This window comes from Tachyglossus aculeatus, chromosome 3 (assembly GCF_015852505.1).
Source record: "Tachyglossus aculeatus isolate mTacAcu1 chromosome 3, mTacAcu1.pri, whole genome shotgun sequence".
Lineage (NCBI taxonomy): Eukaryota > Metazoa > Chordata > Mammalia > Monotremata > Tachyglossidae > Tachyglossus > Tachyglossus aculeatus.
In genome coordinates, this window is record NC_052068.1 from 12,881,710 (window position 1) to 12,903,136 (window position 21,427).

Sequence of the window (21,427 nt, forward strand, 5' to 3'; positions counted from 1 at the left end):
TCCTTTTTATTTGTTGGCTTTAAATGACATTCAGCACGCCTATGACCGCAGAGAAGTCTATTAAATGTAGTGGATAAACAAAATGGTTTGTTCATTTCTTTGGGGATAGTGTTTTAACTAATGTTTTGTAAAATACTTTAACATATATTATCACCATTCAGTATATGAAAATGACAGACATTAAAACGTATTTTACTAACCTATGGAAAGATCTAGTTTCCATTTGAATGAATGTAAACTGTCTTTTGGATTATGAAATTATCATATTGAGAAAGAAATCTGTCAAGCATTATTATTTGTAGTTTGTAACACAACGAGTATTAAGCTTAGCATTACTAATGAGAAAAATACTTTCTTCTCCTGTCATTTGTTTCTGCTACTTTTATTTATGAAATTTTTGATTCAAAGGCCAAAGCAATTAACATAGACCTGAACCAAAAAAATAAAATGAAGGTAAAATTAAACCTTCCAAACCTTGCTTAAAAGCTGTGAAAAGCCTTCAAATAAGAATTAATCCAATTGTTTAAGGGTGCTGGTTCTCTTCACGCATCTTTTTGGGGAGGAAGAGATTAAATTTCTTTCCAGTGTCTTTTCAAATGAGGTGAGGCTAGGAATGAGAGTGGATTAGAGTGGATGAGCAAAGAATGTTTGCTACTGCTTTATATGAATTGCCTGCACTTCTCGGTTATCTACTGCAGGTATTTGTGACTTCAAGAATATTAGCCCATGGGGGCTTCATGGATTTGGGGCATTTTAACTTTCACACTGATTTTCTCTTACACTTTTCAAGGAAAGATTTCTGAATATTGACCAGTGAGGAATATATCACCTTGCCAAGAACAAGGTTGGCAGAGCATCCCTTCAAGGCAGGGCCCTTCGAAACACTCTTAAGTGTCCTAACAAACATTTTGCTTGAAAATAAGAAAATGTTAGTAATAGAATTTTTCTAGGACAATCCGTTTTAGTAAACATAGGAATGAGATGCTGCTAAATATGATAGTGTGTGCTTTTCCCCTGAGATGCTATTTCTTTTTTCCTATTTCATCCACATCCAGTAATAAGTCATTATCCCAGGGAACAGTAAAATTCTGCTCTTGTTGGTTTCACAGTAGAGAAGCAATGTGATGTAGTGGAAAGAGCCTGGTGGTCGGCAGACCTGGGTCTGTCTGGTCCCAGCTCCACCACATACCTGCTGTGTGACCTTAAGCTAGTGACTTTACTTTTCCATGCCTCAGTTTCCTCCTCTGCAAAATGGGGATTTGATACCTGTTCATTACAGAAGCAGCGTGGCTCAGTGGAAAGAGCCCGGGCTTTGGAGTCACACGTCATGGGTTCCAACCCTAGCTCTGCCGCTTGTCAGCTGTGTGACTTTGGGCAAGTCACTTCACTTCTCTGGGCTTCAGTTCCCTCATCTGTAAAATGGGGATTAAGACTGTGAGCCCGCCATGGGACAACACCATCACCTTGTAACCTCCCCAGTGCTTGGCACATAGTGAGCACTTAATAAATGCCATTATTATTATTATTTATTATTAGTCTGTGAGCCCCATGTGGGACCTGATTAACTTTTATCTTGTGTTGTCTTATGCGGTCAAGTCACCTCCAACCCACAGGGACACCACGGGCACATTTCTTCCAGAACGCCCCACCTCCATCTGCAATCGTTCTGGCAGTGTTTCCACAGAGTTTTCTTGGGAAAAATATGGGAGTGATTCACCGTTGCCTCCTTCCATGTGGTAAACTCGAGTCGCCACCCTCACATCTCTCCCATGCTGCTGCTGCCCAGCGCGGGTGAGTTGGTTGAGTTCCTTGGCCAATAGTCAGCTTTTAACAAATGCTTTTAACAGCTTTTATTATCTGTAGTATTCGCGAGAACTACTTTGCTGAATCTGGGCTATTTGGATAGAGACCGGGCCTGGGAGTAGGAAGGTCATAGGTTCTAATCCTACCTCCTCTACTTGTCTGCTGTGTGACCTTCGGCAAATCGCTTCACTTCCCTGTGCCTCGGTTACTTCATCTGTCAAATGGGGATCGAAACTGGGAACTCCACATGGGAGAGAGACTGTGTCCAACTTGATGTGCTTGTATCAACCCCAGTGCTGAGTACAGTGCCTGTACTTCCCAAGGGCTTAGTACAGTGCGCTGCACATAGTAAGCGCTCAATAAATGCGATTGATGATGATGATGATGGACATGGTAAGTGCTTAAACATTACTGTAATAATATCCTTATTATTATTATTGTTGTTGTTGTTATTCCAATGACCTTGATTCCGCCATCTGTCTGTCTTTGTTCTGAGCAGGTTATTCACGTTCTGATTAACAACAAATCCTGAATAGGCAGTTTTTATAATTAATTAAGGCACTAATTAAGCACTTAGTATGGATTAATCACTGGGGTCTTTATAAATTATGCAGCTCCCTGTGATGAGATAAGGCAGTAGCTTTCAAAGAGCCTGTAATATCCATAGCGTGAAATTGGAAAACCAAAACCTGGCTACCTGCCTGAATCTCCTTTTACCTGGCAATCTTTTTTTAAATGGAATTTCTTAAGTGCTTAATATGAGCCAGGCCTTGTTCTAAGCACTGGGGTCAATAAAAGCTAATCAAGTTGGTCACAGTCCCTGTCCCACATGGAGCTCATCCTTTAAATCCACATTTTAAAAATGAGGTAACTGAGGCACAGATAATTAAATGACTGGCCCGAGGTCATACAAAAGACAAGTGGCAGAACCTGGATTAGAGCCCAGGTCCTTCTGACTCCCAGGCCTGTGAGATAAAATTTATATTACTGCATTTGAGATTGCAAGAAATGATTGAAATGGTCAACCAGCATGGCCTGGTGGACAGAGTACAGCGCTGGGAGTCAGAGGACCTGGATTTTCTGACCGTGTCAGAGCACTGAACTAAGCACTTGGGAAGTACAAGTTGGCAACATATAGAGACGGTCCCTACCCCAAAACAGGCTCACAGTCTAGAAGGCAGAACGAATCTACCCTAGGGCTTCATACAGTGCCTGGCACATAGGAAGTGCTTAACAAATTCCATTAAAAAGAAAATCAGACAACATGATATACTAAACAAGAATAGCAATAATAATGACCTGGAATTTTCAGAAATATGTTACTAAGCACATAATAGGGTCTTAATAAATAGTCTTAAATTACTATTGTTAGTATTTTGTGTTTATAATGATAATTGTGGTACTTATTATGCCTTAATAACTGTGCCAAGTTATTGGGAAGTGTGCTAAGCACTGTGCTAGTTTCTGGGGTGGAGACAATACAATCAGATCAGACATACTCCCTGGGACTCCCAGCCTGACAAAAGGCAGAACGGGTATTGAATTCTACTTTTACAGATGAAGAAACTGAAGTACCGAAAAGTTAAAAGACTAGCTCAAGATCATAGAGCTGCCAAGTGATGGGACTTGGATTAGAACCCAGGTCTCCTGATTCTTAGTCCTGTGGTAATAACAATAATAATGATGATAACAATAATACTTGTTAAGTGCTTACTGTATGCCAGGCACTGTACTAAGCTCTGGGGTGAAAACAATCAAATTGGGTTGTACACAGTCCCTGTCCCATGTGGGGCTCACGGTCTCAATACCCATTTTACAATGGGTAAAATTGTAAAAAAATATGAGGCACAGAGAAGTGAAGTGATTTGCCCAAGGCCACACAGCAGACAAGTGGTAGGACAGGATTAGAACCCACGACCTTCTGACTCGCAGGCCCGTGCTCTATCCTGTTGTTCGGTAGGGATTGTCTCTGTTGTCAAATTGCAGTATCCAGGTGCTTAGTACAGTGCTCTGCACACAGTAAATGCTCAATAAATATAATTGAATGAATGAATGAATGAAATTAGGCTACGCTGTGATCTTTCCACTAGCCAACGCTGCTGTATCTAAACAAGTTAATAGTATATCTGTCACAATATGCTTGGCTAGCATCCATTGATAAAATGCGTAAATATTAACTTAATTTTGAAAATTAAAGACAAAAATATAAAATACTCCCACGTCTTATGCTGTGGAGTCATCTCCGACCTTTATGGATGTCATTGACACATCTCTCCCAGAATGCCCCACCTCCATCTGCAATCATTCTGGTAGTGCAACCATTGAATTTTCTTGGTAAAAAATCTGGAAGTGGTTTACCATTTCCTCCTTCCCCACAGGAAAATTGAGTCTCCACCCTTGACTCTCTCCCAGGCCGCTACTGCCCAGCATGGGTGAGTTTTGCCTTGAAGCAGATTGCCTTCCCCTCTCTAGCCACTGCCCAAGCTTGGAATGGAATGGGTAGGCCTCTCCTACCCTCCCACGCCCATAGCCCAGACTGGTAGAGGACTGGAAATTCTCCAGGTGTGACCCTGAGTGGGGAAGTACTCCCTTAAGAACAGAAAATACAAGTAAGATGAGATCTTTGTGCCGGGGGCCCGAGAGATGGAAATGACAAACATAGACAATGAATTCATTCATTCAATCAATTGTATGTATTGGGTGCTGAATGTGCACTATACTAAGCGCTTGGGAAGTCCAGGTCAGCAACATATAGAGACGGTCCCTACCCAACATCGGGCTCACAGTATAGAAGGGGGAGACAGACAACAAAACAAAACAGGTAGACAGGTGTCCAAATCGTCAAAACAAATAGAATTATAGCTATATGCACATCATTAATAAAATAAATAGAATAGTAAATATGTGCAAGTAAAATAGAGTAATAAATCTGTACAAATATATACAAGTGGGGGAGGGGAAGGAGATAGGGTTGGGGGGACGGGGAGGAGGAGAGGAAAAAGGGGGCTCAGTCTGGAAAGACTTTCTGGAGGAGGTGAGCTCTCAGTAGGGTTTTGAGGGGAGGAAGAGAGCTAGTTTGGCGGATGTGTGGAGGGAGAGCATTCCAGGCCAGGGGGAGGACGTGGGCTGGAGGTCGGTGGAGAGACAGGCAAGAACAAGACCCAGTGAGGAGGTTAGCAGCGGCAGAGGATTGGAGGGTGTGGGCTGTGCTGCAGAAGGAGAGAAGGGAGGTGAGGTAGGAGGGGGTAAGGTGATGGAGAGCCTTGAAGCTGAGAGTGAGGAGTTTTTGCTTGATTTGTAGGTTGACAGGCAGCCACTGGAGATTTTTGAGGAGGGGAGTGACATGCCCAGAGCATTTCTGTACAAAGATAATCCAGGCAGCAGAGTGAAGTATAGACTGAAGCGGGGAGAGACAGGAGGATGGGAGATCAGAGAGGAGGCTGATGCAGTAATCCAGTCTGGATAGGATAAGAGATTGAACCAGCAAGGTAGTGGTTTGGATGGAGAGGAAAGGGCAGATCTTGGCGATGTTCTGGAGGTGAGATTGGCAGGTTTTGGTGATGGATCAGATGTGTGGGGTGAATGAGAGAGCGGAGTCGAGGATGACATCAAGGTTGCGGGCTTGTGAGAAGGAAAGGATGGTAGTGTCGTCTACAGTGATGCAAAAGTCAGGAAGAGGACAGGCTTTGGGAGGAAAGAAAGGAAGAACATAGATATAAGATGCAAATCAGAAATATTTGATGAAGACAATACATAGTTGTAACTCGCAAATTTCATTTCACCATATCTCTGAATCAGGAGACAAAAGACAGCCCACTTAGTTGAAATTGGGAGTTTACATGGTAAGCGTAAGTTTAGTATATTCAGCACCATAAAGGGCTTCTTCAGTGACTAAAACTCAAGCTGTGTGTGATTTTGAAATAAATTCAGAAGGTTTTATTAGAATGTGAATGTTGTATTTTCATGTCAGTAATTGAAAATCAACTAGATAGGGTTGTGAGCCTAAAATATTCCATTTTGAACCAAAAAAAATATTTTTAAACACAATTATCTAGAAAAAATGCATTTATAAACTCAAGAAGTATGCTTATGATGGACAAGAGAATACCATCCTGTGTAATAGAAAGTGAGACTCTTCCTATTATACTTCATTTTTTGCAGATTTTCCACCATTAGTAATGCTTACTCCTGCTACATTTATAAAGAAGATGGACTTTCCTCATAAAATACAATATTTTGCCTGGGAATTTAAAATAGCCCAGGGAATTTATTATGGAAGACCCATGTCCCTGGAATTTCTTGTTTGTTGGACAGAAGTCAAATTAATCAATGTTATTTATTGAGCACTTACTCTGTGCTGAGCACTCTACTAAGTGCTTGGGAATGTACAGTATAACAGAGTTGGTAGACATGTGCCCTGACCACAGCAGGCTTATATCTGACTTTTTAGAACCCAAAACAAGACCTCCCCTGGGGATCTAGTCTGTCCAAGTCTTGAGAAACAGCGTGGCTCAGTGGAAAGAGCCCGGGCTTGGGAGACAGAGATCATGGGTTCTAATCCCGCCTCCGCCACTTGTCAGCTGTGTGATTTTGGGCAAGTCACTTTACTTCTCTGTGCCTCAGTTACTTCATCTGTAAAATGGGGATGAAAACTGTGAGCCCCACGTGGGACAACCTGATCACCTTGCAGCTTCTCCAGTGCTTAGAACAGTGCTTGGCACTTACTAAGCATTTAACAAATACCATCATCATTCATACATTCTAGACTGTGAGCTCGTTGTTGGGTAGGGACCATCTCTATATGTTGCTAACTTGTACTTCCCAAGCGCTTAGTACAGTGCTCTGCACACAGTAAGTGCTCAATAAATACGATTGAATGAATGAATGAATGAATGAATACAATCATATTTATTGAGCGCTTACTGTGTGCAGAGCACTGTACTAAGCGCTTGGGAAGTAAAATCATCATCCAACTCAGTGCGTAAGAAGAGTACTCGCTGAAGTTGATTCGTTATAAATGATGTTAAATTTTAATGGATTTTACACACATGAACTTTGCGTGCCTTTGACTTGATGAATATGTCACAATGCCCATGTACTTCATTCATTCATTCACTCAATCGTTTTTATTGAGTGCTTATTGTGTTCAGAGCACTGTATTAAGCACTTGCAAAGTACAAATCGGCAATATATAGAGATGGTTCCTACCCAACAATGGGCTTACAGTCTAGAATGGGGAGACCAATGGTAAGATAATGAATTACAAAAATGTATTCTTTATTTAAAAAATCGTGGTGAATTAATTATAACAACAAGAATGATAACAATAATAATAATAATAACTGAATTTGTATTCAAAAGGGCTCAAGAAAGGGATGCATTCTCATACCATCATTCTATAAGTATGGCTGAAACTTAGGCTCTTTCACTTGAACTGCATATGAACTTAGAATTAGGGGTATGACATTTTAAAATTGAAAAAAAGGTCACCTTGAATCACAGCCATTTCTTTTTGTTTCACTTGTGAAACACAGGTTATCCACCTATAGCACGAGACAAGCTGCTCTTTGTGGACACCTTTCTTCCGCTTCCTAGAAACCTCTGAACAAAATGGTAGCCCCAAACCAGACAATGGTGACAGAGTTCATCTTACAGAGTTTCACCGAAAACCCTCGGCTTCAGGCTCTCTTATTTAGCCTCTTCCTGCTTCTCTTCGTAATGGCTCTCACGGGAAATGTCCTCATCATCACGGCCATCCACGTTAGCACCGGACTCCACCTGCCCATGTATTTCTTCCTGGCCAACCTGGCCATTCTTGATATCATCTGCACCTCGTCAGTTCTGCCCAAAGTTCTGGAGAACCTGATCTCGGTGAAGAAAACCATCTCCTATGGTGGCTGCATGATTCAGATGTTCTTCCTCAGTTGGTCCCTGAGTTCGGAGCTGGTACTCTTCACGGCGATGGCCTATGACCGCTATATGGCTATTTGTCAGCCTTTGCACTACAGCAAGATGGTGAACAAGACAGTGTGCATTGGGTTGGCTGCCTTTGTGTGGAGTATCGGTGGGCTCAACTCTGTAATCTTCACGGTTCTGGTCCTCAGATTATCCTTCTGCGGGCCCAATTTCATCCCTCACTTCTTCTGTGAAATGCCCCCCATACTGCTGCTTTCTTGTACCCCAACCTACTGGATCGACATCCTGACCATGACGGCAGATATGTTCCTGGTCGCCCTGAATTTCTTCCTCACCATGATGTCCTACAGCTTCATCATAGCCAGCATCATGAAGATCCGCACCAGGGAGGGAAAGAAGAGAGCTTTCAACACCTGCTCCTCCCATCTCACCGTGGTGACCCTCTATTACTCCACCGTGCTTTATACTTACATCCGTCCAGTTCTGGGGACCTCGGGATCTCTGGACAAATTGGTGTCTGTATTGTACACTGTCTTGACTCCATCTCTGAACCCCCTCATTTACACACTGAGAAATAAAGATGTCAAAGTGGCACTAAAGAAACTCTTCACATTTCCACCGCCATAGCTGGAGTGTTTTGTGCAGAAACGCTCTGGGCATGTTACTGCCCTCAAAAATCTCCAGGGTTGCCAGTCAACCTATGCATCAGGCAAAAACTCCTCACTCTCTGCTTCAAAGCTCTCCATCACCTCGCCCCTTCCTACCTCACCTCCCTTCTTTCCTTCTAAAGCCCAACCTGCACCCTCCGCTCCTCTGCTGCTAACCTCCTCACTGTGCCTCATTCTCACCTGTCCCGCAATCGACCCCCAGCCCACATCCTCCCCCTGGCCTGAATGCCCTCCCTCCACACATCTGCCAAGCTAGCTCTCTTCCTCCCTTCAAAGCCCTATTGAGAGCTCACTTCCTCCAGGAGGCCTTTCCAGACTGAGCCCCATTTTTTCTCTCCTCCTCCCCATCTCCCCCACCCTACCTCCTTCCCCTCCCCACGGCACCTGTATACATGTTTGTACAGATTTATTACTCTATTTATTTTACTTGGACATATTTACTATTCTATTTATTTTGTTAATGATGTGCATCTAGTTTTATCTCTATTTATTCTGATGACCTGACACCTGTCCACATGTTTTGTTTTGTTGTCTGTCTCCCCCTTCTAGACTGTGAGCCCGTTGTTGGGTAGGGACCATCTCTATATGCTGCCAACTTGTGCCTCCCAAGTGCTTAGTACAGTGCTCTGCACACAGTAAGCACTCAATAAATATGACTGAATGAATGAATGAATGAACTGTGTGATGAACTGGCTCTGTCACTTGTGTATTGTGTGACCTTGGGCAATGCACTCAACTTCTCTGTGACACAGTCTCCTCATCTGTAAGCATAGGGATTAAATACTTGCTTTCTTGCTTACTTAGACTGTGAGCCCCATACGGGGCCGGAAGTGTGTCTGATCTGCTAATATTGTATCTCCCCTAGTTCTTAGTACAGTGCTTGGCGCATAGTAAAGGCTTAACAAATACTATTATTATTATTGTTATGAATGTTATAAAGGAAAGCATGGAAGGCTTCTTCACTGGAGTGTAAACTCCTGATGGACAGGGAATATTCCTTTTTATTTTGTTGTACTTCCCCAGAGTCTTACTATGGGGCCTGTACTCACTGAGTTCTCAATAATGGTACTACCACCAGAATTACATTTATCATGTAATTTTGAAAGGGCTCAATTCTTTTGCTTCTGGTAGCTTTGCAAAAGGAGACTGAGAATGAACAGCTGGAGAGATAAGGGGAGAACCAGGAGAGGACAGAGTCTGTGAAGCTGAGGTCGGATAGCATGTTGAGGAACAGGGGGTGATCCACAGTGTCAAAGGCAGCTGAGAGGTGGAGGAGGATTAGGATAGAGTAGGAGCCACTGGATTTGGCAAGCAGAAGATCATTGGTGACCTTTGAGAGAGGAGTTTCCATCGAGTGTAAGGGACGGAAGCCAGATTGGAGGGGGTGAAGGAGAGAGTTGGCATTGAGGAATTCAAGGCAGCGAGTGTAGATGACTCATTCTAGGAGTTTGGAAAGGAAGGGTAGGAGGGAGATAGGGTGACAACTAGAAGGGGAGTTGGGGTCAAGAGAGGGTTTTTTAGAATGGGGGAGATGTGGGCATGTTTGAAGGCAGAGGGGAAGGAACCAGTGGAGAGTGAGCGGTTGAAGATGGAAGTTAAGGAGGGGAGGAGGGAAGGGGTGAGAGTTTTTATATGATAAGAGGGAATGGGGTCTGAAGCACAGGTGGATGGAGTAGCACTTGAGAGGAGGGAGGAGATCTCATCTGAAGATACTGCTGGAAAGGATGGGAGAGTAGCAGAGAGGGTTGAGAGTTGGGGGGATGGAGAAGGGTGAAGGGTGACTGAGGAGCTCAGACCTTTTGGGGTTAATTTTACTAATGAAGTAGGAGGCCAGATCTTTGGGGGTGAGGGATGGAGGAGGGGGAGGAGTAGGGGGCCTGAGAAGGGAGTTAAACGTACAGACCTGCTGATGGGGATGATGGGCATGGGTGTCAATAAGGGAGGAAAACTAGTTTTGCCTGGCAGAGGAGCGGGCAGAGTTAAAGCAGGAAAGGATAAAATTAAAGTGAACAAGTGAACTGCATTAACTGAGTGAACTGTGTTAATTGCACTGCATTAACATAATGAACAAGTATTAATGTCAGACGAATCAAGACTAATGTGTGAAAATACTCAAATTTATTAATAAAAGATGCTTTGTCAGTGTGGGGTTTAATATACAGTATACTCATTTTGTCATATTCTCCCAAGCATCCAGGACGGTGCCTTGAAACCAGGAAGTGATCAATAAATGTTGCCGCTGCTGCTGATGATTAAAAGTAAATACTGAAAGGCTAGAATTCAGGCATGCTATTATGGAGATTCATTGGCTCTGAGAAAGCCACTCATTTCCCTCTAATTGGAAAAGGAAAGCTGCAGAAATTTAGTTGTCAAACCTTGGGGATATAACCACAGAATTTAGCAGGACCAGCAGCAGGAGTTTGACAAGCTAGTAGGGCAAGAGGGGGGAGGCTGTAAGGTTGTTGTGGGAAGAGAACATGATTACCGACTCTGTCACACGTCTAGTTCAGCGTTCAGGGCACAGTAAAGTGCTCAATAAATTGCACTGATTGATGGATTGATTGAGTTGAAAAGGAGAATGGCTCACCACTGTTCTGCATGCAACAGTTCTGCTCCTTGTACCACCTCCTGAACGATATAATTTATTACTACTAATAAAACTAATAATGATAAGAGTGTTTGTTGAGTACTTACTATGTGCCAAGCACTGTTCTAAGTGCTGGGGTAGATATAAGGTCATCAGGTTGTCCCATGTGGGGCTTACAGTCTTAATTCCCATTTTACAAATGAGATAAATGAGGCACAGGGAAGTTAAGTGACTTGCCCAACGTCACACAGCTGACAAGTAGTGGAGCCAGGATAAGAACCCATGACCTCTGACTCCCAAGCCTGGGCTCTTTCCCCCGAACCACGCTGCTTCAAATAATATTGACTGATGTCTGCTGTTGCAGAACACTATACTAAGCATTTGGGAGAGTACAAAGATGTGGGAAATGTGACCCCTGTCCTCAAGGAGCTTACCGTCTACTATGTGTGGAGTACTGTACTAAGCACTTTTGCAGAGTCCAAACGATGTGGAAGACATGATCCCTTCTTTTAAGGAACTTTCAACACTGCTGGCGGTGAAAAGGTTGGAATACTGTAGCCCCAGGACTGACTTCCCTGTTCTGCTCTCCAAGGTGAACCAAAGAAGAGAAAGGGCAAAATAACTGCGTCTTTTGGTTAGACATAAAAAAAAAAATCCGTACTCAAATGGAAGCTTTATTAAACTGGTTGGGGAATCATCCCAAAAGATCTTTAAAAATGAGGTGGAAAACCTTTCTAGGTTTTATTATAAATGATAATAATGATAACAATAATAATAATTGTGAAGCGTTTATTATGTGCTAACCACCGTACTAACTGTTGGTGCAGATACAAGATATTCAGGTCAGACACAGTCCCTGTCCCACATTCATTCATTCATTCAATTACATTTATTGAGCGCTTACTGTGTGCAGAGCACTGTACTGGACCAGCGGTCTAAGTAGGAGGGAGGAGGATGTAATTCCCATTTTTCAGATGAGGAAATTGAGGCCCAGAGAAGTTGAGTGACTTCCTCAAAATCAGGCAGCAGACAAGTGGTGGAATCAGGATTAGAACACAGGGTCTCCGACTCCGAGTCCCAGACCCTTTCCTTTAGGCTATGTTGCTTTGATTATTTCGATACTCAATGGAGGCAGGGGGCTGGGGAAAGTCCCTGAGCGGCACTTTGCAGCTCTAGAATCCTTCACTCATTGTCTGTCATCTTTACATTACATCGGTCACATATGGCCCCCCACCTTTGGGCTGGTACTCCCTCCTCCTTCATACCCGGCAGACCATCACTCTCCCCTTCTTCAAAGCCCTGAGAGAAGCAGGGTTTAGTGGACAGAGCACGGGTTTGGGAGTCAGAGGTCATGGTTTCTGATCCCGGCTCCGTTGACATGGTTTGACAGCTGTGGGAATTTGGGCAAGTTACTTAACTTCACTCTGCTAAAGGAATAAGGAGAGGATAGTCTCTAATAATAAAAAATGAATAATACCATTTATTGAGGATTTTTACTGTGTGCAGAGCACTTTGCTGAGCATTTGGGACAGGACGATATAACGGGGTTGGTAGACATGTTCCCACAGCAAGCTTACAGTCTAGAGGGGGAGACAGACATTAATATCAATAAATAGGTGAAAGAAGCTGAGATTCTAAAAAAGAAGAAATGGAGCTATATATTATAAATGAGGTATGGTCTATGGAGAATGGGAAACCACTATTCTCTAGCTGCAGTGAGGATCGAGTGAGAAGTGAATGTTCCCCAAAGAGAAGCAGCGTGGCTCAATGGAAAGAGCCCGGGCTTTGGAGTCAGAGGTCATGGATTCAAGTCCCGGCTCCACCACTTCTCAGCTGTGTGACTTTGGGCAAGTCACTCAACTTCTCTGGGCCTCAATTCCCTCAACAGTAAAATGGGGATTAAGACTGTGAACCCCCCGTGGGACAACCTGATCACCTTGTAACCTCCCCAGCGCTTAGAACAGTGCTTTGCACATAGTAAGTGCTTAATAAATGCCATTATTATTATTATTATTATTATTATTATTATTATTATTATAAGTATCATGAAGGATTAATTTGAATCCATTGGAATACCAGCTCATCCAGGAGACCTCACTAAGCAATAGAGCAATTCTCCCAATCTCGGTTAGGTGTTTTTGACTTGGTAATCTTTTCAAAATGCCACTGAGCTGTTAGTGTAATCATCCACTGTCAATGCCTTAACAATCCTTTAATAATAAAAATAATAACAGTAATAGTATTCGTTAAGCACTTACTACATGCCAGGCACTGTACTAAGTGCAGGGGGGGGATACAAACAAATCAAGTTGGACACAATCCCTGCCCCTCATGGGGCTCACAGTCTCAATTCCCATTTTACAGATGAGGTAACTGAGGCACAGAGAAGTGAAGTGACTTGCCCAAAGTCACACAGCAGATAACAGTGCTAAGAACAGTGCTTGGCACATAGTAAGTGCTTAACAAATATTATTATTATTATTATTATTATTATCATTATTGTTATTATTATTATTATCAAGTGGCAGATCAGGGATTAGAACCCATGACCCTCTGACTCCCAGCCCATGCTCTGTTCTCTACACCCTGCTGTTTCCTTGTGATCCTGTCCCCAACTCTAGAATGGCACAGCTGGTGTTTATCTCTGTCAAATGTTTTTCCAGAAACATTCCTCTAAGACTCTGGAAGTTTCCCTTCCATTAACTGGTCTCCCGTAGGACAGCTAAGGCAACATTTATTCACGAGTTCCACCACCACCACTGTGACAAGTTCCAGGCCTGAGACTAAAGGCCTACCCACGGGGGATTCCCCCAAAGATCTAGTCTCTGGGGACTCTGGACCAGACTCCCTTTGGCCTGACACGCCAGCATTGCTTGCCAAAAAATGTCTCTACAGAGGGAAACTTCTTCTTTACTTGATCATTATGCCCTTGAGGAAAATCAACAATGCCTCCTCTTCCTGTCTCCCTCCATAAAACTTTTAATGGAAAACTACCATCTGGGGAAAAGACTGAAGGAAAGCAGATTATTACGCAACAGAAATCCCAGCTCTGCCGCTTGTCAGCTGTGTGACCTTGGGCAAGCCACTTCACTTCTCAGTTACCTCATCTGCAAAATGGGGATTAAGACCGTGAGCCTCACGTGGGACAACCTCGTCACCTTGTATCCCCCAGGGCTTAGAACAGTGCTTGACACATAGTAAGTGCTTAACAAATACCATCGGGCTGCCAGCCTTTTTTTTAAATGGTATTTGTTACACACTATGTTCCAAGCAATGTACTAAGCACTGGGGTAGATACAAGGTAATCAGGTTGGACACAATCCACGTCCCTTATGGGGCTCAGTTTTCATCTCCATTTTACAAATGAGGTAAATGAGTCAGAGAAGAGCTAAGTGACATCCCCAAGGATAGGTGGCAGAGCTGGGATTAGAACCCAGGTCCTTCTGATTCCCGGCCCACGCTCTATCTGGTAGGCCACACTGCTTTTCACATTTTGAGGCTGCTTTTCAATGTTACTATTAAAATGAACCAACAATAACTTGGGGGAGCACCCACCGTTCTGCCCCGCTCTTTAAGGTTTAGCTTTGTTGCCCTTTAAAGTACCATGTTTGCATTTATTCTACTAGATTCAATCCATCGGTCAGATTTATTGAGCACTCACTGTGTGCAGAGCAGTGTGCTAAGTGCTTGGGACAGCAGCATGGCATAGTGAGAGCATCATGCGGTAGTGGGTAGAGCATCGGTCTGGAAATCAGAATATCAGGGGCTCTAATCCCAGCTCCACCACTTGTCTGCTGTGTGACCTTAAGCAAGTCACTTAACTCTTCTATGCCTCAGTTACCTCATCTATAAAATGGGGGCTGAGATTGTCAGCCCCACATGGGACAGGGGCTGTGTCCAGCCCGATTTTCTTGTATCGGGGCTTAGTATGGTGCCTGGCACATAGTAAGCGCTTAACAAATACCATTATTAATATTATTACATTACAAAGTTGATAGACTTGTTCCCTGCCCACAGTGAGCTTACAGTTTATATGGGGAGACATATAGTAATATCAATAAATGCATTACGGATCTGTACATAAATGCTGTGGGGCTGAGGGAAGTTGGAGTAAAGTTTGCAAATCCAAGTACAGGTGTGTAGAGGGGAATGGGAGAAGAGGAAATGAGGGCTTAGCTGGGGAAGGCCTCTTGGAGGAGATTCATTCATTTATTCTTTCAATCGTATTTATTGGGCACTTACTGTGTGCAAAGCAATGTACTAAGCACCTGGAAAGTGCATGTCGGCAACATATAGAGACAGTCCCTACCCAACAATGGGGAGATGTGCCTTCAATAAGGCTTTGAAGGTGGGGAGAGTGATCTTCTCTCGGACATGAAGGGGGAGAAAGTTCCAGGCCAGAGGAAGGACGTGGGTGAGAGTTTGCCGGTGAGAGAGATGAGATCAAGTAGAGCACGAAGGTTAGCATCAGAGGAGTAAAGTGTGCGGGAGGGGTTGTAGAAGAGAGTAGCGAAGTGAGGTAGGAGGGGACAAGGTGATCGAGTGCTTTAAAGGCAGTGATAAGGAGTTTCTGTTTGATGCAGCGGTGCATGGGCAATAATTGGAGGATTTTGAGGAGTGGGGAAATGCGGCCTTAAAGTTTTTCTAGAAAAATGATCTGACCAGCTGAGCGAAGTTTGGAGTTGAGTGGGGAGAGACAGAGGCAGGGAGGTCAGAGAGGAGGCTGATGCAGTAATCCAGTCAGGATAGGATAAGTGATTGTATTACCATGGTAGCAGTTTAGATTTAGAGGAAAGAGCAGATTTTATTCATGTGTTCAGAGCACTGTACTAAGCGCTTGGAATCGGCAACATACAGAGGTGGTCCCTACCCAACAATGGACTCACAGTGTAGAAGTGGGAGACAGACAACAAAACAAAACAAGTAGACACGTGTCAATACCATAAAAATAAAAAAAATTGTAGCCATATACACATCATTAATAAAATACAGTAATAAATATGTACAAATATACACAAGTGCTGTGGGGAGGGGAAGGGGTGGGGCAGAGGGAGGTAGTGGGGGCAAAGAGGAGGGGAGGAGGAGGAGAGGAAAAGGGGGCTCAGTCTGGGAAGGTCTCCTGGAGGAGGTGAGCTTTCAGTAGGGCTATTGAAGGGAGGAGGAGAGCTAGTTTGGTGGATGTGTGGAGGGAGGGCATTCCAGGCCAGAGTTGGGATGTGGGCCAGGTGTCGATGGCAGGATAGGTGAGAACGAGACCCAGTGAAGAGGTTAGTGGTGACAGAGGAGTGGAGGGTGTGGGCTGGGCTGGAGAAGGAGAGAAGGGAGGGGAGATAGGAGGGCGCGAGGGGATGGATAGCTTTGAAGGTAATAGTGAGGAATTGTTGCTTCATGTGAAGGTTGATAGGCAATCACTGGAGATTTTTGATAAGGGGGTTGAAATGCCTAGAGCGCTTCTGAAGAAAGATAATCCGGGCAGCAGACGTGAAGAATAGACCGAAGTGGGGAGAGATACGAGGATGAAGATCAGAAAGGATTTTAGTGATGTCGTGAAGGTTGAACCAAGAGGAGTTAGTTATGGATTTAATATGTAGGTTGAATGAGAGAGAAGAGTTAAGGATAATGCCAAGGTTATGGGCTTGCGAGACAGGAAGGGTGATGGTGTCACCTATATTGATGGGAAAGTCAGGAGAAGGGCTAGGTTTGAGCAGGAAGATGAGAAGCTCTGTTTCAGACATGTTACATTTGAGGTGACAGGAGGACATCCAAGTAGAGATGTCTTGAAGGGAGGAAGAAATGCGAGACTACAGAGAGGGAGAGAGATCAGGGCTGGAGATGGAGATTTGGGCATCACCAGCAGAGAGGTGGTCTTTGAAGTCGTGTGAGTGACTTCAGTTCTCCATTTATCTCCATCTCCTTCTATTCTCCATCTACACCCACTCCTTTGGAGAACTTGAACCTTGAGGGACCCCCACAGTTAACGGGTGGGAGGCAGAAGAGGAGGCCACAAAAGAGACTGAGAATGAATGGCCAGAAGGATGGGAAGAGAACCAGGAGAGGCCAGAGTCAGCGAAGCCGAGGCTGGATAATGTTTCCGGGAGAAGGGGGTGTTTGACTATGTTGAAGGCAGCTGAGAGGATAGGATGGAGCTGAAGCCATTAGATTTGGCAAGAAGGCCATCATTGGTGACGTTTATGGCACAGTTTATAAGGAGTTAAGGGGATGGAAACCAGATTGGAGGGGGTTAAGAAGAGATTTGGAGGAGAGGAACGCCAACCCTCAGTTCTTCAGCATTTATGCACATATCTGTAATTCATTTTAATGTCTGTCTCCCTCCTGTATCATCATCATGGTATTTCTTAAGCACATACTACATGTCAAGAACCGTTTAAGTGCTGATAATAATAATAATGATGTTGATAGTATCTGTTAAGCACTTACTATGTGCCAAGCACTGTTCTTAGCACTGGGGAAGATCCAAGGTAATCAGGTTGCCCCACATGGGGCTCACAATCTTAATCCCCATTTTACTGATAAGGTAACTGAAGCACTGAGAAGTGTCTAGCCAAGGTCACACAGTGGACTAGTGGTGGAGCCAGTATTAGAACACACATCATCTGACTCCCAAGCCTGTGCTCCTTCCACTAAGCCACACTGCTTCACACTTTCCCTGTACAACTGGAGCTCACAGTCTAAGTAGAGGGGAGAATAGGTGTGGAATCCCCATGTCTCAGGTGAGGTAACTGAGGCACAGAGGAGTTAAGTGACTTGCCCAAGATCACCCAGCAGACAACTGATAGAGCTGGGGTTAGAATCCAGGTGCTCTGACTCCCAGTCTCATGGTCTTTCCACTGAACAACTCACTCAAGGGGTTTGGTGGGGAATTGGTCAATGCCAGGCACTGTATTAAGCACTGGGGTAGATACAAGCTAGTCAGGTCAAGGTCTTAATCCCCGTTCTACAGGAGAGGTAAATGTGGCCCAGAGAAGTGAAGTAACTTGTCCGAGTTCACACAGCAGACAAGTGGCAAAGTCGGGATTAGAACCCAAGTCCTTCTGGCTCCCAGGTACTGGCTCTATAATCATCATAATAATAATCATGGTATTTGTTAAGTGCTGACTATGTGCCAAGCACTGATCTAAGCGCTGGGGTAGATAAGGGTAATCAGGTTGTCCCACTTGGGGCTTACACTTTTAATCCCCGTTTTACAAATGAGGTAACTGAGGCACAGATTAATTAAGTGACTTGCCCAAGGTCACACAGCAGACGTGTGGCAGAAGGTAATCCAAGGTAATCAGGTTGCCCCACATGGGGCTCACAATCTTAATCCCCATTCTACTGATAAGGTAACTGAAGCACAGAGAAGTGTCTAGCCAAGGTCACACAGTGGACTAGTGGTGGAGCCAGGATTAGAACCCACATCCTCTGACTCCCAAGCCCGGGCTCTTTCCACTAGGTCATGCTGCTTCTCTAAACCTGCAGCACCAGTTGTGTGCATAGCACCATGTGAAGCACATGGGAGAGTACAAAAGAGTTGGAAGGCCCATTTCCCATCTTCAAGCCACTTATTGTGTGTAGGCATATGATTTGTGAACCCGCTGTTGGATAGGGACCGTCTCTGTATGTTGCCAACTTGTACTTCCCAAGCACTTAGTACAGTGCTCTGCACACAGTAAGTGTTCAGTAAATACGATTGAATGAATGAATGAATGAATTTGTGTCTGTTTTCCCATACTTCACTTCAGTGTCTGTCTTCCCGTGCTACATTGTAAGCTACTGGAGGGTAGGAATCATGTCTGCCAACTCTATCATACTCAGTGTAAAGGCTAGTACAGTGCTCTGCAGAGTAAATGCCCAATAAAATTAGTGTGGCTTAGTGGAAAGAGCCCGGCCTCTGGAGTCAGAGGTCGTGGGTTCTAATCCCAGCTCAGCCACACATCTGCTGTGTGGCCTTGGGCAAGTCACAATTTCTCTGGGCCTCAATGACCTCATCTGTAAAATGGGGATTAAGACTGTGAGCTCCACATGAGACAACCTGGTTACCTTGGATCTACTACAGCGCTTAGAACAATGCTTGGCACACTGCGCTTAACATAAACCATCATCATTATTATTATTATTGTTATCTACCTAGTGTATGTATATATTCATTTCATTCATTCAATGGTATTTATTTTGCACTTACTGTGTGCACTGTATTAAATGCTTAGGAAGTACGGGTCTGCAACATACTGAGATGGTTACATTATATATATATATATATATATATATATATATATGTGTGTGTATATACACACACACATGCATATATATACACATATATATTAGAAGTAAAGTATTTATTAAGCACTTCCTGTGTCCAAAGGACTTTAATATTGTGAACCCTATATGGTATGGGGACTGTGTCCAACCTAATCACTTTATCCCTACCCCAGCAGTTAGAAAAGTGCTTGGTACATAGTAAGAGCTTAACAAATATTATTTCTATTAGTATTACTATTTTAACTATTATTATTATTATTATTATTATTATTATTACTAAGTTCTGAAGAGTTCTGAACTGTTCTAAGTTCTAAGTTCTGAACTGGAAATGGTCCCTCTTCTTTAGGGCGCTCAATATACTATTAAAATATAGTGTACAAACACACAGCACAGCACAGATATATTTAATAATATATCAAACATATATCTACATAACAGCATATATAATCTATAGCTATACTATCTATGTGTCTCTATTATTGAATATACTTTCTCTTTTGTTCTAATAGTATATCCTGGGATTTTTTTGTTCTACTTCCATTTGATCCTTGTGCCTTCTATTATAACCATTATTTGCAAATATGTTGCTGTCTATGTCTCCTCATTTGACCGTAAGCTCTTTCTGGAAAAGGAATGTGCGTTTGGCTTCTGTGGTCCTTGTCCGAGGCTTAATAGAGTGAGCAGCCCTGAATAGCGTCAGCCTTTCTGGGTGAATGTTGGTCACTTTATACAGCTGAAGTTTAATCATCCCTATAGACTGCTTCCTAAGGTTTGTATTTTGAGCTGGTGTCCCAAATGTCTTTAATGACAAATTTGTGAAGAAATGCTCTGGGCATATTACTCCCCTCCTCAAAAGCTCCAGTAGCTCCGTCAACCTAGGCATCAAGCAAAAACTCCTTACTCTCGGCTTCAAGGCTGTCCATCACCTCACCCCCTCTTACCTCACCTCCCTTCTCTCCTTCTCCAGCACAACCCGCACCCTCCGCTTCTCTGCCACCGCTAACCTCCTCATTGTACCTCGTTCTCGCCTGTCCCTCCATCGACCCCCGGAACACGTCCTCCCCGTGGCCTGGAATAGCCTTCATCCACACATCCACCGAGTTAGCTCTCTTCCTCCCTTCAAAGTCCTACTGAGAGCTCACCTCCTCCAAGAGGCCTTCCCAGACTGAGCCCCTTTTTCCTCTCCTCCTCCCCATCCCTCCCACCCTACCTCCTTCCCCTCCCCACAGCACCTGTATATATGCTTGTACAGATTTATTACCCTATTTATTTTACTTGTGCATATTTACTATTGTATTAATTTTGTTAATGATGTGCATTTAGCTTCCATTCTATTTGCTCTGACGACTTGGCACCTGTCCACATGTTTTGTTTAGTTGTCTGTCTCCCCCTTCTAGACTGTGAGTCCGCTGTTGGGTAGTGACCGTCTCTATAAGTTGCCAACTTGTACTTCCCAAGCGCTTAGTACAGTGCTCTGCACACAGTAAGTGCTCAATAAATATGATTGGATGAATGAATGAATGAATGAATAATGATGCATACATTAATTGCATCACACCCTTCAGATCATCTCGGCTTAAAAGGCCAGTTTGCACCAACACCATTAGTCAGAGGAGTGGCAATATTCCCGCTGCTGAACCTTTAACTATCCTTGGGAATAGATGGGAACAAATGTCTGATTCCCCCTTATAAATGGAGAATGTCTAAATCAACACAGTAGAAGATTGGAAATAGGTGAGGATATATTCCTTTTTATTTGTTAGCTTAAAATGACCTTCAACACGTTTATGACCGCAGAGAAGTCTATTAAATGTAGTGGACAAACAAAAGGGTTTGTTCATTTCTTTGGGGATAGTGTTTTAACTTATGTTTTGTAAAATACTTTAACATATATTATTGCCATTCAGCATATGAAAATGACAGACATTAAAATATTTTAGAAACCTATGGAAAGATCCAGTTTCCATTTGAATGAATGTAAACTGTCTGTTGGATTATGAAATTAAAAAAAATATTGAGAAGGAAATCTGTCAAGCATTATTATTTGTAGTTCGTAACACAACTATTATTAAGTTTAGCATTACTAATGAGAAAAATACTTTCTTCTCCTGTCATTTGTTTCTGCTACTTTTATTTATGAAATTTTTGATTCAAAGGCCAAAGCAATTAACATAGACCTGCCCCTAAAAAAAAA

The 21,427-nt window shown here is 43.4% G+C and overlaps 1 protein-coding gene across 1 annotated transcript; it reads left to right on the forward strand.

The window, feature by feature from the left end:
• Window positions 1-7,413: 7,413 nt before the first annotated feature.
• On the forward strand, window positions 7,414-8,346 carry LOC119925238 (olfactory receptor 13A1-like). Its single transcript, XM_038743341.1, has one exon. The coding sequence runs from the start codon at window positions 7,414-7,416 to the stop codon at window positions 8,344-8,346; it is 933 nt and encodes a 310-aa protein (XP_038599269.1).
• Window positions 8,347-21,427: the final 13,081 nt, after the last annotated feature.

Coding starts and splice junctions, on each gene's coding strand:
- LOC119925238 (XM_038743341.1), top strand. CDS start 7,414: ATGGTAGCCCCAAACCAGACAATGGTGACAGAGTTCATCTTACAGAGT.